Below are 18,347 nucleotides of genomic sequence, written 5' to 3' on the forward strand. Positions count from 1 at the left end.
GTGTGGCTAAAAACTAATATTGTCACCCAAGCAATATCAGTCTCGTTAGAAAGAGAGGAGCAAATGGTGTAAAAAAATGCAACGATGCCTTTGAGGGCAGCTGGTTCAGAACCTCTGAATCATTTTGAAATATCCAGACAGGCCAAACCACATCAATGCCACATTTAAATAAAATTCATATACACAACCACTGAAAACAAAGTGATGACTTGTCAGAACTCTGGTTCTTCTTTCCCTGTCAGGTCTACTGATGATGCACCTATAATTTTAAAATATTCTGCGTAAGGTATCTACCTGTTCGGTGAACACTTCAGGTGAGGCCACACCTGCAGATGTTACTAACAGTTTACTGCCCTAGTGGGTGGAACCTTGGCCCAAAGTATAGAGCAGGGAAGACCTGAGTTAAAGCAGCTGGGAAAGCCCAATGCAATGAAGGCCTGTGTCAGCAGATCAGCAGACCCGTGGCAGAGGAAGTCATTGCTGCTGGCCATCCTGCCTTAAATTCCGGGAGTTACGAGTCACATGTTGCCCTAGTCTTATTGTGAAGCCCTGGGCAGTTTTGTTTCCTGTCCTCCTTCATACCCCGCTTTAGAACATTGCTTAAAACACATTGAATTTTCTGAAACCCAAAGCCAGTAAAGATGGATGCAAGTGCATAAGCCTCATTGCTCTCAAGGCCATCACCTATGAAGCCAGAGTGTGGCTACAATAAGGTCCGAGGAAACCACGCTCATCCCCTCTATTCAGCCTATTTTCTTTCTCAGGCTTTTCATGTCACCTCTCACTGTCCTCTCTCTGAGGAGCACTTCTATCTCGAGATCAAAAATTCCTTCGTTCTTCCACATGTCGACGTTCGCTCCAGTAATCATCCTGCCGCCAAGCTTTCCATTTCTCGTGTCCTTTTTATTTGGGATGGGCTGGAGAATCCATGAGGTGATAACAAATATCTTCACATGCTCCCACCCAGTATATAAGAATCTCAGTGGAGGTAGTGCTTCTCCAAACGCCCAGCATTCTGTGCGCTCAACGCATGAAGCCGCGGGCTCTGCACACGCATTTGCCTCCTCACCGGCTGTAGAAAGGGAGGTAAAATGGGAGATCTGCCACCCCTCACAGAAAGCAGGTTTGGAATGGTCTGTCCCCTGAGCATTCTGGGTACTTTATAAAAGGACGGGCGTGTAGGAGAGGCTGTCAGCATCAGAGGGGAGAACCAGGAGAGAAGATGGTGCCATCTGGGTAAAACTGCTTATGGCTCGTCTATCGGAGTGATGCTTTCTGGTCCTGCTACTCTGTGTCACCTTCTGCCCCTCCATCCTCGCTCTATTTGCCAGATACCTCAAGATGTTTCTAAGAGGTTCTGAATTATTGACGAGCCTAAGGAAGATGCTTTTAGAAACATTAAGTACAAAAACAGACCTGGACAGCTAGTGCAGATAGTGGGTCATTGGCAGTTTCCTTTTTAAGGCCAAAAGAGAAGAGGGGAAAAAAAAAAAAAAAGCCTGTCTCTGCTAAATAATGATATTCACAGAACAAGAGACACTGCAGCTCCAAAGTTCACAGTCTCTCCAGCGTTACTCACCCCTAGCCATCTCGCTCCTTTATTGGCAGCCTGTTGAATCTGGACTCTTTTCAGTGTGACATGGTAAACAGCTCCTTCCTCTACCTCTTCACCCCAGTCCTGAATCGAGCTCTGCCAGAGAGGATGGGATAAAAAGAAAGAAAAAGAGTATTTTTTTCCCCCCTCTCTGCTAACCACAATCTATCCCAGCTGCTTTGCTGCTTACCCCAGCACTCAGGGCACAAGATGGGCTGTTCAGAGTAAATATTACAATCAGAGCAATACAAGACACACTGTGATAAAGGGAATGCTGAGATTTTCTTGGCCCCCAGCCCTTTCCTGTGGTATCAGGATCCCCGGACTTTTCCATTTAGTTATTTTTCCTAGACTTGCTCACATATATCTTTAAATAGAGTTTTGTTTTGTTTTGTTTTGTTTCAGTCTTTTTTCACTTCGTAAAGAAACTGTGGTTTAGTCCTGATTAACTTTCCCTCCTTGAGTGAAAAGCAAAAATAATTCATTGGTTTAAAAAGTTTGTAGTTTTTTTTTTTTTAATAAGTGGCTCAGTTATTTCAGCAAACTACATTTTAAACTCAGACCCAAACAAGCATTTAAAATGCCAAGAGTCTTCACGCCTTTGGAAGTTGAACGCTTCCCGTGTCCTTTTTCTCCACTTATTGTTTGGAGACCCAAAAAGTTAGCGGGGGGGTGGAAAGTTTTTTATTTCCATAAAATAATCTGGCCAGTGCGGGGAAAGCAACGCATCGGCACGCAGCTTCGAGCAGGACGTGTGCATCGACTCCCTGGGTTTCCATGTCCCCGGCTAAACTTTGTGTCAGAGCCCCTGGGACACCGAAGCGCTCCGCGGTTCGCCCGGTCTAACAGTTCTTTTTCCTTAAAAGTTCCTTCTTGACATACATCTGCCCCAGACACACCAAAAGCAAGTGCTGAGAGAGTAGGTATCTTTGTAAAGGGAGAAGACACGCAGCGAGGAAGGCATACAAAGCAAAGTAGAAAGCTTTAAGCTCACAAGTATGGGATCGGATTGCTCCGTTCACTCCGAGTGAGTCCAAAACACGCCCAGAGAAAGCGGGAGAAGATTCCCCACCAGAGAAGCCTCGGGAGAAGGCAGAGAGTTCTCGTTACCATTTTAGCTTGCCAAAGCAATTTCATTCTCAGTTTTCCCTTCGGTACGGGGACGCGGCATGATGCGCCCAGCTCCCAGGCCGACGCGGTCCCGGCGCGGCTCCGCCGGGAGCCCCCACCGGCCCCCGGCCCGCGCGGCGGCTGCGCTCGGAGCACAGACACGCGCGGCGCTGCCCGTCGTCCCCGTCGCCTCCGCCGGTGCGCGCGACTCCGGCCACAAAGGGAGCGCAGCGAGCGAGCAGCCAGCGAGGGCGCCGCAGACTCCTCCCCACGCCAGTCCGCCACTCCGTGATGTCAGGCTTTCCTGTTTGTGATTGGGAGCGCACTCTCCCTTTCTCAAATCCCACGGATAAAGTTAGCATGAAATAATTTCTCCAGCTCCGGAGGTGGCGGGAGAAACAACTCTTTGAAGTTGATGAGTTTTCCCTGCTGGTCACCAGGTGCCAAAAAAGAATCGGGTGTGGTATGGGGGACAGAAGTGTGTATCTTCTTCCTACGCTAAAAGAAATAGGGGGAGTGGGAGGGGGAGGGCAAAAAGGACGTGAGGAAAGGGTAGAAAACCGTCTGTTATCTGCCCTGTTACCTACTGGATTTAGATTAAATCAGAGTGACCCCAATGAGAGCAGCAATACTAGAAGCCAGGAAGTTTTTCATTAGGACAAAAAATAATTGTTTAGAGGGCACTCCAGAGCCCATGCCCAGAGAGGGTACCCTGCCCAGCGGCAGCACACAAGCAGGCACCTGGACTTCTTTCTACTGCGCGTTACTAGAAGGCTCTTCCAACAGTGACTGGCCACTGCGGGAGAGAAGGGGACAAAGCAGGAAAGGGTTTTTCTGGGACTGACAGACACCTTGGAAAGCGAGTGGTCAGTGGCCCTGATGGCAGTGTGAGTCTTCTGAGCTGTCACCATCTCTGATTGTCTGTACTATCGGAACACAGCGGGATAATGACGGTAGGGAAAAGCTCTTCATGAGACTGCCAGAGGGAGTTTTGTCATAACGAAAAGATCTGTCAGGACAAAAGATTATGGCCATTTTTAGATCCAGTTTTAATAAGTCAACAGCAAGATACCAGATGATAATGTAATCAAACTTTGGCATGTGACAATTCTATGTCAATTGCAAAACCTTTAGGGCTCATGTCTTTTATACCATTCACCCCTAAATGAAGTTAATGGTCTTTAATTTTTTTAAAGGCCTCTTACTAATTGCCACGTTAAGGCATAATGTGGGCTTTGATTAGCAGTAAATATATCGTGAGCTGAAAAGCTAGAGAATCAACTGTACTGATGTTCCCAGGAGAGCAGATAAATGACATTTAGCGTACATCAAGGAAAATAAAAGAATCTTTGGGCACTTGAGAACATCTTGAAGTCACTCAGCCAAGTTCCCTTCACAGAACCAGAAACTATGGGGCTCAGGAACTGTGGAGCGAGGGAGTCTAGATCCTTCTGTGATCACCAGGACAAAGTGTCCTCAGTGTCCAGAGGAAAATCGTGTGGAAGCCCTCCGTCCCCTCCCTGCTTCCAAAGCCAACCTCAAGCCCCCAGGCACACCCCCTGGAGGATCTATTCGGTGACCTTGAAGACCATAAGATGCACCCCAGGACAGTTCAGCAGCCCATAGGATTAATTTAACCACAACTTTAACCTGATTTTTGGCTATAAATTTGATGTTTGTTTGACCTCACCCCTCCCAGGAAGCCTTCCTGGACAGGACAGCTGATAGATAACTCACAAGGCCCCGCTCAGGTTTCAGATCTCATCACCATCCTCACTACTCTACCAGTTCCCTGGCTGGCCACCTAGTGGGTAAAGGGAAAAGAAAAGGCTTCTGCTGATCCAGCTTCAAATCCACGTTTACATTAAGAGTGAACTTGGCGCTACTTCCCTGAGCTTTAATTTCCTCATCTGCAAAATGAGACAAACATCAACCTCATAAAGTTTGAAAAGAAGATTAAATATGTTTGCAAATCATCCAACACATGGTAAATGATTTAAAAAGTTTCATGCCCTTATTGCGTTTCCCCCAAAACTGTATTTTCTGAGACTCACTGAAAAGTTGTATATGTATGCCATGTAGGAAAATCTAAAATGATGTCTTCTAACTGAATGAATTACATTATAATTTCAGAAAGGTTTTCCAAGAATAACTATTGTATTTATATCTGATAATGTATGTGATTTTGTCCAAACGCTGATCCAAAAAGGGGGAGGGGGGCTGTTTTATGCTAGATAGAGCAATCAAATGTTTGCTTTTACGGTTTATAATTTTGAAATATTTATTTAAAAATATTTCACCTGCAGGAAGCTTAGTCTTACCTTATTACATATACTTTTAGGTTAAAATACTCCTAGTCCATATGTGGGAAGGACAAACCAATAAGCCATTTATAACTGAGTTTGAATTTATTTACCAGATTAGCCTACCCATGACCTAGCATGGTCCCAAGAGGACAGGTCAAATTTTGTTAAAAGGATAACAGTAATGTTTCTAGATTTCAGTGTACATGCATTTGATCCCCTTAGTTAAGTTTATTCCTAAGTATTTTATTCTTTTTGATGCTATTGTAAATGGGATTGTTTTCTTAATTTCACTTTCAGATTGTTCATTGTTAGCATATAGAAATGCAACTGATTTTTATATATTGATTTTGTATCCTGCAACTTTACTGAAATCATTTATTAGTTCTAACAGTTTTGGGGAGGACACAAAAATATGGTAAGATATCCCGTGTTCATGAATTGGAAAACCTAATATTATTAAAATGTTCATACTACTCAAAGCAATCTACAGATTCAATGCAATCCCTATCAAAATTCCAATAGCATTTCATACAAAAGTAGAAAAATCATCCCTAAAACTCATACAGAACCACAAAGGACACTACATAGTCGAAGCAATCTTGAAAAACAACAAAGCTAGAGGTCTCATACTTTCTGATTTCAAAATATATTACAAAGCTACGGTAATCAAAACAGCACTGAAGTGGCATACGGACAAACATATAGATCAGTGGACTCCAATATAGAGCCCAGAAATGAACGCACACATATATGGTCAACTGATCTTTGACAAGGGTATGAAGAATACACAATAGAGAAAAGATAGTCTCTTCAAGAAATAGTACTGGGAAACTGAATATCCACATGCAAAAGAATGAAATCGAACACTTATCTTATCCCATACACAAAAATTAATTCAAAATGTATTAAAGACTTAAACATACAACCTGAAACTGTAAAATTCCTATAAAAATACACAGGGACAAGCTTCATAACATTGGTTTGGCAATGATTTCATGGATATAACACCAAAAGCATAGATAACGAAAGCAAAAATAGACAAGCATGCAAGACTACATCAAACTAAAAAGCTTCTGCACGGCAAAGGAAACGATCAACAGAGTGAAAAGGCAACCTGTGATATGGGAAAAAATATTTGCAAACAATAAATCTGGTAAGGAGTTAATATCCATTATATATAAGGATATAACTCAATAGCAAAAAACAAATAACTGAATTTAAAGATGGGCAAAGGACTTGAATAAACATTTCTCTACAGAAGACATACAAATGGCCAACAAGTAATATGAAAAGGTGATCAACATGACTAAGCATCAGGGGAATGCAAATCAAAACCACAATGAGATAGCATCTCACACCTGTTAGGATGGCTATTATTTAAAAAAAAAAAAAAAGTTGGCAAGGATGTGGAGAAAAGGGAACTTTGTATACTGTTGGTAAGAATGTAAATTGGTACAGCATAATGGAAAACAGCATGGACGTGCCTCAATAAGTTAAAAATAGAACTACCATATGACCCAGCAATCCCATTTCTGGGTATATATTCAAAAGAATTGAAATCAGGATCTCAAAGATATCTAAGTGCTCCCATGTTCATTACAGCACTATTCCTAATAGCCAAGATGTGGAAACAACTTAAATGTCCATCAATGGATGAAGGGTTAAAGAAAATGTGATTTATACATACAATGGAATATTACTCAGCCTTAAAAAAGGACTTCCTATCATATACAACAACATGGATGAACCTTGAGGACATTACATCAAGTGAAATAAGCCAGTCGCAGAAGGACAATACTGCATGAGTCAGCTATATTAGGTATCTAGAGTTGTCAAACTCACAGAAGCATAAAATACAATGGTGGCTGCCAGAGGCTGTGGGGAGAGGGAAATAGGGTGTCGCTGTTCAATGTGTATCAAGTTTCAGTCATGCAAGATGAAAAAGTTCTAGATCCCTACTGTACAATGTTGTGCTTATAGTCAATAGTGTACTGTACGCTTAATATTTTGTTAAAGTGGGGGCAGGGGTGAAGAAGATTAGAAAAGATCTGTACTTAAAGCATTAGGATGTTGCTAGGAATAGTTCTATACTGCCATATTTGGTGAGTAGCAATAGAAGATTCTTAGGATGTAACACAAAAGAGAGAAGAGGTAGAAAAACGAGGATAAAATAATTTCTTGCTTTATGGCTTCGCCACAGCCAATACATGGAGAGCAGCTGGTAAGAGAAAACGTAGGCAGCTGGTGTGCAAATTCTTTAAGAGAATCTACCTAGAAGTAGAAATACGTAGTTTATAAATTCCATTCATTCATTTATTTATTCATTGACCTCAATGACACCACATTTTCCTAGATTTTATTCTACCTCTCTGGTTGCAAGAAAAAGTGAAAAACATAAAAATTATGACAGAGTATACTTATAGATGTAGGGTGACAAGGAATAATATTTATGTGCCTGGGTAAGAGATGGGACATTTGACATCTGAGAGCCAGGGTCTGAATCCCAGCTCTAGACGACTTGTCAACCAAGAGTCTGACCCTCACTTCTCACAGCCTTAGTGTCCTCATCTGTTTTCTTTTTTTTTTTTCATGTTTATCATGAATGTTAAATAAACTATACTATGTAAAGCACCCAATAGAATAAACTATATTATATAAAGCACTTAAAAGAGTTCTTGGGACATAGGTGGCCTTGCATAAAAATTTATTTCTTTCCTCCCTACCCCCACGTTTTCCTTTTAATGTGATTCTGTATTCATGTACTACTTTTAGTTTGCAATCTGCATGTTCTTTACATGTTTGCTTCAGTAACAGATGTACCACATGACAGAAAAGTAAGGGCAGTACAAGTATAATGGACATTGTACTTGGAAATAAATAGTGAAAAACTTGTCTTGAAAATGGCAATATCGGCAGAGGATGGTAAGAAATGGAAAGGCCTTGGTTTTGTCCTTGAACTTAATGCTGGACTCTATGTACTATGCCCAGTAAAAAATTCAGAGGAAAACAGTCCTAAGAGAGTAATAACAACAACAACAACAACAACAACATCAATAACAACAACAACAACAGCCACAGCAGCTATGTGAAGGAAGCTAAATAAGTGAGAGGTCTGGACTCTCTTCCATACGCCAGGACTGTTGCCGCTACTAGCCTACAGCCTTACCTAAACAGACGAGTTCGAAAACCTTTCCCACTTTTGAATGGAATTGATAATAGCCATTTTTCAACATTTTATTTTTAAACTATACATTCAGCTATATGTAGGTCCCTAAAGAAACTTTTGGTGGAGGACATGAGCAAATCTGTTATTTCTTGACTCCTCCCCCCAACAATATCAAAGAATTGTCAGAATGCAAACTACTTAATCCTTTTGACATCTCTAGGAAATGCTTCTCTCTAGTCTTCAGGCTTATGGGCTGTGTTGCTCATCGATTCGCTTCATGTTCAGCTGGGCATCCTGCTACGGTTGTTTCTAGCTGTGCTAACTGGGTTGCCCTATTCACCATCTCTTTGCTTGAACTTTCAACCTTGGTTTGCAAAGGGTAAAGAGCCAGTCATGCTTGGTTAAAGATGAACAGTCCTCTGAACACTCTTTGAGTAGTAGACAGTTGCTTTCATTTTGTCAGGGCCCAAAGTGATTTTATTAATTATCACAGAGATACTATAAGGTATAAATTAAAATTCTCAATGCTCTGTTATTAGGTTCTCTTATTTAGGCAAGCGATTTACAAGCCAATTTTAGATGCACCTACTATAACTAAAGTAGAAGCTGCCTTAGGGGGTTGAAAGTGGAGACAGAAGAAACATAAACAAATAGCACTCAACAGATGGCAGGCCAAAAGCAGAGGACTCCTCTGATCGTGATGACAACTAATAGTTTACCAATTATTGGTGGTTACTCTTAATTGGTGATGATGTTCCCCTCAGGAGGAAGTTGGTTATTGGAATACTGTGTGTAACTCAGGCTAATGAGCTTTATTTCTCATCTAATTATAGATTTCTGTAAAAGAAAAAAGGACAACTAGAAATTTGTTCATGTGGTTGAAACATACAACAATCGGCTCAGATGTAATGCCGGGTCTGTGTGATTTATAATAAAGCATTCTGCGAAATGGGAGGTGGGTGACCTGACATGATGAAGGGCTTTAACCAAGACTATGGAAAGACTTCCTGGGCAATTAGCCAAATCACATCTTGTTTCACACTTAAAGAAACCATCCTTTTCCATACGATGGTATTGAAATGAAAACTGAAATGAAAATCCAGATGTTAGAACTGCCACAACATAATGGCAAGAGTGATGGCTCTGCAGTCAGAGACACCTAGGTTTGACTCCTAGATGTGTCACTTCTCTCTGAGGCAAGCAAGGTCTTTAATATCTCTAAGCCTATCAAAAATAGGGATACACACACCTTCATTATTGGTTCATAGTGAGAATTATATAAGATAATTCACATCAAACCTTTAGCACAGTATCCAGTACCATGGTCGATACTCAATGTTGTCCAGTAGCAGTAGTAGTAGTAGTAGTAGTAGTAGTAGTAGTAGTAGTAGTAGTAGCAGCAGCAGCAGCAGCAGTAGTAGTAGCAGCAGAAGTAGAAGTAGTCTTAGAGGTATCTGCCCTGCCCCCCTCCTCCCATCACAGAGCCTTTACACATGTGATTCTCCCTTTGGGGACATATTTACCTCTTCTCTTCCACCAGGGTTCAATCTCCCCTACGATGTGCTCTCATGGCACCATGTTCCTCTCTTTGTAGCTCTATCACAGTTATAATTTTACATTCAATTGTATTTGATAAATGTGTGTTTTCCCTAAACTCTATGAAGGCAGAGGAAATGTCAGTTTTTTCTAATTCACTGTATTCTAGCATGTCACAGTGTCTAGCACATAATAGATGCTTAATAACTATTTGATTGACTGATAAATAAATATATAGACAAATGCTATGTTGTAAATTCAGTAAGTGCTTAGTAATGGTTGTGGAGTGATATAAATAAATCATTCAATATCGTCTCTACTTTAAAGTTGCTTATACTCTAAAAGGAGAAAAAGGACATAAAGGGAATAAATGAAAAAATGACTTTACAGAGCCACAGATCAGCAAGGACAGATTAGGAGAGCAGGACAGACTGAGCAATGTGTCACTGGGAGGACACTGAGAAAATCGGTCCGGAAGTGCTCACTCTTAAAGGATTTGCAGATAATTACAGTTTTAATTAAGGCTGTGTCAACAACTACCTTGGAAGAGAAAGAGAAACACGGGCTGGGAGGAAGAGAGCGAGATCTTCCACGGAGGGGATAGCAGGTTCAAAGGATGATGTTTGGTTAAAGAAGTGACTCATATAGTCTAGGGAAATGAGGTTTGGATAAAGTAGCTGGTTGGGGAGATTCCCGAATTTTTCTGAAGAGGAAATTGAAATAATAAAGCACAGTGTGGATACGACGATTCTAATACTTGTTCATAGGTTAGCTTAGAGGAGAGAAAGCACGGAGGTAGAGCCATATGATAGGAAGCTATTAGAATAATGTACATGCCAAATAATTAACACCTAGGCTGAGACAAGATAAGGGTTTTGAAATAAAGAAATGAATCTGAGTGATAATTTAGAAAGAATGAATGGTGCAACTTGATGATAGGCAGCATGCTGCAAGTATATGAGAGGGGAAAGAAAAAAACTGGCAAGGTTTTAAGGCTGGGACAACGGGATTGTACTGGGTACATGAAAATATAAGAGAATAGGGGAAGGACTTTCTGCTTTACGGAAAAACATTATCAGTTCAGTTCCAGGAAGAAAGAAAATAGAGATATTGAAGCTTCATAGGGAGGAAAGATAAAGACTAGAAATGCAGGTGAGCTGTAAGTTGGTATGTATATAAGGAAGTTGTTAGAAACCATGAATCATATGATTCCTCCTCAGTGGAAGAGAAACAGTCTAAACAATCTCAGGGTACATCCACGACTGAAGAAGACCAAACAAAAACAAGCAGAGAGAAGACCAAGAGGGAAAGAAGGACAAAGAGAGAGCTTGAATTCTGGAAACTAAGGCTGAAAAGAAAGCTCATCCAATTAAAAACTCTCAAAAATGCTAAAATCAGTCTTGGAATACAGTCAGTGAACTTCAAATGCTACGAGATTTACCTTCTGTCATTATCACAAGACGGTACACACACTTCAAGAGGATTTCCCCTGCTGAAAAGTACACACAAGTTTTTTTTTAAATTATGACTAGTTATTCTATTCTATGACACTCTTCAATAAAATATAACCAAAGTTAATTGAAAGTCTTACTGTGGTCAGTTACATAACACCAGAATTGCTGAATGGCTTAAATGTAGTGTTTTCCCAGAAATATTTGTCTTTTGGATGAAACCAAGAATGGAAAGTTTCTGCCTTAAAGGAGAAGTTTTGAGAAGGTGGAAAGAAAAGAAAAACATATATAATGGAAACAGAACTTTAACAATAATTAACCAAAATGCTAAAGATATTTGTAACTAAGCATACAGACAGATAAAACACAAAGAAAAGCAAATTTTACCACTTTAGCAACTTGATTGTAGATTGTATATCAATTAGATAATATCTTTTTAAAAATTAGAAAATATCTCGTATATTGCTTTCACCAGGAAGAATTTTAGAAAGATCTTTCGTTCCTTTTATTTTCCTGTTAACTTGGCAGAATCAACTCATACTAACCCATACTGATCCTGTTTTGTCTAAGATGCGAAATGAGGTCCATAGAATTCAAATGTGTTTAGTTTGGGGCAAGAGAAGGGGAGGCGTCATCACTTTGGTTTATTCAGCTTCTTCTAGTTAGGCAAATAGCTGCTGCTCTAGGAAGCTGCATACAGCTCTCACTCCTACCCTTTTTCTCCAAAGGGTGTGTGTGTGTGTGTGTGTGTGTGTGTGTGTGTGTGTGTGTGTGTGTGTGTGTGTGTGTTGTGGGAGGAGAAAAGCGATAGAGCAGGTTGGCCTTCATCTCAAACCTTAATCATAAAATCTAATGATTTTTCTTCGGAATAACATAAAACCAACAGAAAAGCATCATAAAGAAATGATACTGCAATCATAAGTTACGGGGCAACCTTATAACAAAATAAGTAATATATTTCTTTCTATAGCCAAAGAGATAATGTATTTAACATTATTCAAAGGAATTTCTCTCCTATAACTTTCCAGGTGGCCCTACTGTGAACTTAGAGAGCATCCTGTACCTGAGGAAACCACCCCACCCTTGGTCGAAGGCCGCATGAGCTCGCATGAGGACCAGCTGGCGTTCTTGGCACACACCCAATCTGGGCAAAGATTTTGGTGTCCCCCACCTGAAAAGGCTTGGGGCAGAGTGGGGACTAGGAAATCGGTGAAAAATCCCTCAACTTGGTTAGTTCTATAAATTTAAAGCAGGCTCAATTTGCCCTAAGAATGTCTACAATGTCCCAAAATCAGTTCCAGGTACCAAAAAAAAAAAAAAGTAAATTCACTTTGGGTGTAGGTTCCAAGGATTCCAAGACAAAATTGGAGCTGCTAGGATTCCGTCGTGACAGTTAACCATGTCGACAAGGGCATCATCCTAGGATGGCAGAGCCGCAAGAGAGAAAGAGTCTGGCTCTGACTATTATCTCATAGAACAGAGCCACCATACCAGTCCTGGGCTGCCTATCTCTGGACCGTTTTGTGAAAGAGAAATAAAATTCCTTCTTCTTTAAATTATAAAATTGGCTCTCTCTGTTACAAGCAGCCAAACTGGAGTTAATATACGTGTTAAACAGCACAGAAATCACTAGAGTTCAGAGAGCCTCTTAGCCAAAGGCTAGATCATAAAATTTTAAGATTTACTCTGATATGCTCTGATTCTGAAATTGTTCTAGGCTCTGAAAAAGATTCCTTTTCCTACTTATTAACTCATTCATGCAATGAATATTTGCTGAGTGTCCACTGTATATCAGGCACTGTGCTAGGCATTGCAGAAATAACTTTTGACAAGATAGTTGTGGTACCTGCCTCATGGTGTTAACAGATTAGAGGGAGAAACAGACAAAACACATTACATTGCAGTAGGATAAATGCTGAGAGCAGGCTTGCTATTGGAGTATACAGGCTGAGCCTATAAGATTCAAGGATGCTTCCCAGAGAAAATGGTCTCTAAGGTGAAATCTGAAAGATGAGATGGAATTATAAATAGCAGAGGAAGGGGATTTGGGACAGGGAGAGAGCAACAGGCAGAGGGAATAGAATAGGGGAAAGCCCAGGACTTACAGAGACAATAGGCTGGTGTGTGTTACGTGCTGTTGAGTCAGCTCTGACTCCTGGCGACCCTATGAATGAGTGACATCCACAGTGTCCTCAGGAGGCTTGCTCAGCTCCTGTAGACTCATGATTCTGGCTTCTTTTATGGAGTCAAAACTCTCTCATATTTGGTCTTCCTCTTTTCCAGCTGCCTTCTATTTTCCCAGCATTCCTATCTTTTCCAAAGAACCCTGCCTTCTCACGATGTGCCCAAGGTAAGGCAGCTTCAGTTCTGTCACCTTTTGTCTTCAGCAATATTTCAGGTTTTGTTTGCTCCAGGACCCACCTGTTCGCCTTTCTGGTGGTCCAGGGTAACCACAGAGCTCTCCTCCGACACCTCAAGTGCATTATTCTTTCCTATCAGTCTTCTTCACTGTCCAACTTTGACATCACAGGCTGATACTGTACATTTTTCCCCAAAAAAGAAGTAGTGCTATATTTTCACTTTTTGAACACTAATTTGTCTTAATAGTATAATATGCTAACTGGATGTATGTCCCTCGGAAACATGAGTATGCTTTTGTTTTATTTTATGTAATCCCACAATCCCTTAACTAATCTTCTGTGAAGGTTCAGGTAAATAAATAACTATTTTAATGACTTGAACAGAGCACATACATGTGTAAGGCACTGAACTGCATACTGGTCCTGGATCCAAAGTAAGGGAGGCAAACAAGAGAATGAACAAGACAAGCAGGCAAGAGGGAAGGGCATCACTGTGGGCTTCTACGGAACCACGCAGGCTCTAAATTCCAAGACGGAATGTAGATGTTACCTACACGTCCCAGGTGAGAGTTTGGCTCATGTCTAGGGGCAGGAATACAGGCTGGAATGAAGGGCCTCTTTCAAGTCCCATGTTGGAATTACTCAGTGACCAGGGAATGAGAGAGAAGACCAGATAGCAAGTTCTCTTTTCTTGGGGGGGCAAGCGACTTTAGAGATACTAAATGCTGTGAGCCACCTGAAGGAGACCTGAAGTAGGAATAGAATTTCAAGGTAGTGAGGAGGAGTTTAGAGAAGCAGGCAGTGGGGAAGAGGAGAGCAATCCAAGCAGAGGGAAAGGCATGAGCCCAAGCTCAGAAGTCAAGTGTGAAGTCATCATAGACCAGGCAGAGGGAAGGAGGCCGCCCAGGCCAGTCAAATCGCTTGGACATATGCCTACTATGCTCTTGCTTACTTCCTCGCCAAAGTATTCCATGAGTCATATTGACGGAGATATGTAACTTCACCCAGTGTAGACTGTCCAAATTCTTCTTTGCCGGGGTGGTTTTGCTTGAGATTTAAATCCCTTGGGGTAGATCAGGATTATGTACAATGTAGTTACTACAGCATGAGTATCACCTATTTGCAAGTATAAATATTTTGCATTGGTAATCGCTAACATTTTATGTCACTTTGCAGTTTACAAAGTGATTCTACATATATTAGTTCCCTTAATCCTCACAGTGACCCCAAAAGTAGAGGCATTACTAGTCCCATTTTATGACCTAAGAAACTAAAAGGAAAGGACTACAAAGACAATACAAATGCTGAAGCCGGGTCTCGAACCCAAGTCTTCTGACTCCAAATAGCATGTTACTTTCAACAGAATACATTTTTGTTCTTAGAACATTTATTTTCATCTTTGCTATTGCCTATACTATTTAGGACTTCAGGTGCCTCGTGAAGTACATTAGTTCTGTATGCCCATTAGTAATGAGAGGTGCATTCACACAGTTGCCAACACTCAAGCATTGTAACCTTACTGGCTCTTTCCTGAGTAACTTGTCCTTTTCACCCAGTGTCACAATCCTGGTTCAGGTTTCTACTGCCTGGCATGACGGCCCCATTCATTCATCCACAGGACCACGGAGGCAGCATTATGCTCCAGGTACCGTACTAGGTGCTGGGTGTCCTGTGAAGATCAGTACAGAGTCCCTGCTTTCAAAGAACTTACAGTCTAGGGAGGAGAGAAATAAATAAATAGGACCTTACAAAGAATGTGAGAATGCTGTAATGCAGCAGGCACATGGCGAGGTCTCTGGGGTCAAGGAGAGGCACCTGATCCAGAGTCACGGAGTCAGGGATGTCTAAAGCTGAGACCTTAATGGGAAGTGAAAGCTAGCAGATGAGAAGGGGCAGAGATGCTCAGTTCATGAAAGGGGATGACATGAGCAAAGACATAGATGCCAAAGAGAACAAAGCGATATCATGGAGAGAACCGAATATAGTTTGAATATGCCTGAAGGATGACTTCAGTGGAAAGGGGTTGTTGACAAATGAGGTAAAGATTCAGATTACAAATTGCTGGGAGCCATGTTAAAGAATCTGGACTTTTCCTAGGGCAACAGAGACCAAGGAAAGGTTTCACACCATAGAGTTACATGAGAAGACTTGCCCTTTGAAAAGATCTGACTGGGATATGGAGAAAGGATTAGAGCAGCACTGGCCACATTTCTAATTTTAACTTGTCTAGAAGTCACATTTAAAATTTTTTAAAAGGTGAAATTAATATTTTATTAATTAACTAATTTTATCTATTTTAATAACATAGTTTATTTAACCCACAGTATTAGAAAGAGATGTGGAGAGAAAGGAACACATTGGAGAAGTATTCAGGAGAAGGAACAGTAGAAATTCGTTACAGGCGAGGACTCACTTAAGTTCATTTTACACACTAGGACCAAACTAATCCTCCTGAAATACAGCACTAATTAAGAGGCTCTCTTGTTTTAATGTTCCCCTTTTTTTTTTTTTTTTTTTTTGCTATTTGCCCACCACATAAAGCCCAAACTCTTTAGCTAGCAGTGGGCCCTGCCTGTTCTCCAGTATCTGCATCATCTCCGCTACACATCTGGGCCTCTCTGCTCCCACCTATAAAGTGAACGTCTGAGACGAGGCATAACTTATACAGAAGGAATGAAAAGACCTCAGCTCAGCACTCTGGAATGGAGCATCAAACCGTTCTTACTGCTAGTCAGGCCCCGTGTTCCAGGTCTGACTCCTGGCTTGGAAATCTGCTTGGTCCCCACGGGGCGGAGGCCCTGCTTCTTGCTTTCCATTCCATTCTTTCCTCCTTCCAGAACTTGGAAGTCTGCCCATAAACCTAAGCTTAGGGGCTGAAGCCTCCTAACTGCTGACAGACTTTCTTATTCCCTTAATTCTGATTACATTTCTCAGTGCCACCTGTTCCCAGATTGCCCAGTACCAGCACCTCCCAGCCTTGAAACCCATCACCCACTTCCCAATACCAACTATACTCGCCGGGTGACCGCCCGTCATCTGTGTCCATAGTTCTCTGCATATCACTTCTACTGCTTCGTCTGCCACCTAGATTTCCTCACAGCACCTGCTCCATCCCTGTGGGTGCATCTAGCCATTAGCCTGTGTTTTGCAGTGAACTAGGCCATTTCTAAGAGTATCCTGAGCTACAACAATTAACTTTAAAGGCCCTGCAGATTAGAGCTCTACCCTACCACCGAAATGTCTTTCTCACTATGCTTGTGTACATTTTACTCCAGTCAAAATAATCTCGTCGTTCGCTATTCATGCCCTACCCTTACAGACCTCTGGATTTATTCCTGCCAATTGCTCAGCCTTGAAAGGGCTTTATCATATTCCATCCCCATTTACTGAGGAATTCTTAATAAATAATAAGCCCAAAAATATGACCATCCATGATCTCCTCCCCACCCTAATTGGAAATTACATCTCCCTCCTCTGAACTCCTATGGCTCATTATCTGGACTTTCATTATGGATTTTATTGTATTCTTCTATTTTAAATGTCTTATCTCCCTAACATAAACAAACATCTTGGAAATAAGATCCATGTCTGATGACTTAGCAAAGCAAAATAGCTAGGGGAGAGGGTAAGAGGGAAAGAAAGATTTGGTTTAATTTTGCAAAATGAGTAATGGTCCATCAAGGATTATATCGGAATAAGCTCACACTACTAAGTGCCTGCTTAGCATCTGTAATCAAATCATTTCTGAAACATGGTGGGTAAGGGCTCCTGTCCCTATGGATGTAAGGAAATTCCCCGAGAGTCCCTTAAGGTACTCACTCTGTGTGTGTGTGTGTGTGTGTGTGTGTGTGTGTGTGTGTGTGTGTGTGTGTGTGTGTTCCTATTTTCTTCCCTTTGAACTCTGTTTGAGTTATCTCTTTTGCATCTCCCCTTCCCCTTCCTCTCTGAATGCATCTGGAAGCCCCATCCCCCACTCCAGGGTTCTGTGATTCCCCAAAACAGAGGTGGAATTAATTCAGCCATCTACTTGGAATCCCTTCGTTTCTTACTTTAAGTACCTACTGGGTCCACAAGGGTGATAATAGGAGGCATAGCACTTTTCTCCACTGAAAGAAGAAAACTCAGGAACCCACGGAACACAACTATGCCTTCCTCTGGTTATCTTTTAAAAATTCAGTGTTAGCTGGAAAGGCATGGGTAGGAAAACCAGACTAACGAGTGAGTGTTTCTGCTTATGATTAGGTGGGTAAAGGTAATTCTTGCACCCCGTATAATATTCAGCCTCTTATTCCCCTGTAGAGCTGTACATCTAGATATGGAGATTCTGCTGCCTTCTTATTTTGCCAATGTCTATGTGACAGTGTGATGGGCGCATCATTATTTTATACTCATTTTCCAGCGTTCATCTTAGGAGCTCCAGATTCTTTAGAAAATATGATGAGAATCTCACCAAATCCCTGTACAGTAGATAGAGCACATTCCTGACAAAAATAAAATCATCATAACCCACCTACCAGAATGTCTGTTCTACCTGCATTATTCTGTAATATTAGACATTCGAGTGGAAATATATAGTCTAAATCCTAGGCCATGAAGTCGGAATGCCTAATAGGAGTCCTGTGATGCTAGGTAGACATTAAAATAGCAGATTTTCTGAAGAAGCACTTAATTATGATTAAACGTGTTTCACGGTACTTTCAAGTGGTGAGTCCTTTCTTTCTGCTTCCCTGTCTGGGCAACGAGCTCCACTTCCCTGATGAAGCGATAGGTGCTGAGTTTCCTGTAAAAGCATCAGACAAGATTCTCTCTTGCCTCACAGATTTG

General features: G+C 41.3%; 1 protein-coding gene across 3 annotated transcripts in view; it reads right to left on the reverse strand.

Annotated features, from left to right (window-relative positions):
* The window catches only part of RGL1 (ral guanine nucleotide dissociation stimulator like 1), a 205,325-nt gene that overhangs the window by 105,998 nt on the left and 80,980 nt on the right, over positions 1-18,347 (reverse strand). Inside the window, exons 1-2 of one of the 3 annotated variants that reach the window (XM_039881256.1) lie at positions 2,705-2,950; positions 1,580-1,690 (exon numbers count right to left, since the gene is read on the reverse strand). The exons of 1 other annotated variant lie outside the window; for it this stretch is intronic. In XM_039881256.1, coding sequence (XP_039737190.1) covers positions 1,580-1,690; positions 2,705-2,731 — 138 coding nt within the window. In that variant the 5' untranslated portion in view covers positions 2,732-2,950. Of the gene's footprint in view, positions 1-1,579; positions 1,691-2,704; positions 2,951-18,347 lie in introns of those variants that run through there. One more of the 3 variants, XM_039881255.1, reaches the window with a different exon arrangement.

This window comes from Pteropus medius, unplaced genomic scaffold (assembly GCF_902729225.1).
Source record: "Pteropus medius unplaced genomic scaffold, Ma_sr-lr_union100, whole genome shotgun sequence".
In the NCBI taxonomy this organism is placed as follows: Eukaryota; Metazoa; Chordata; class Mammalia; order Chiroptera; family Pteropodidae; genus Pteropus; species Pteropus medius.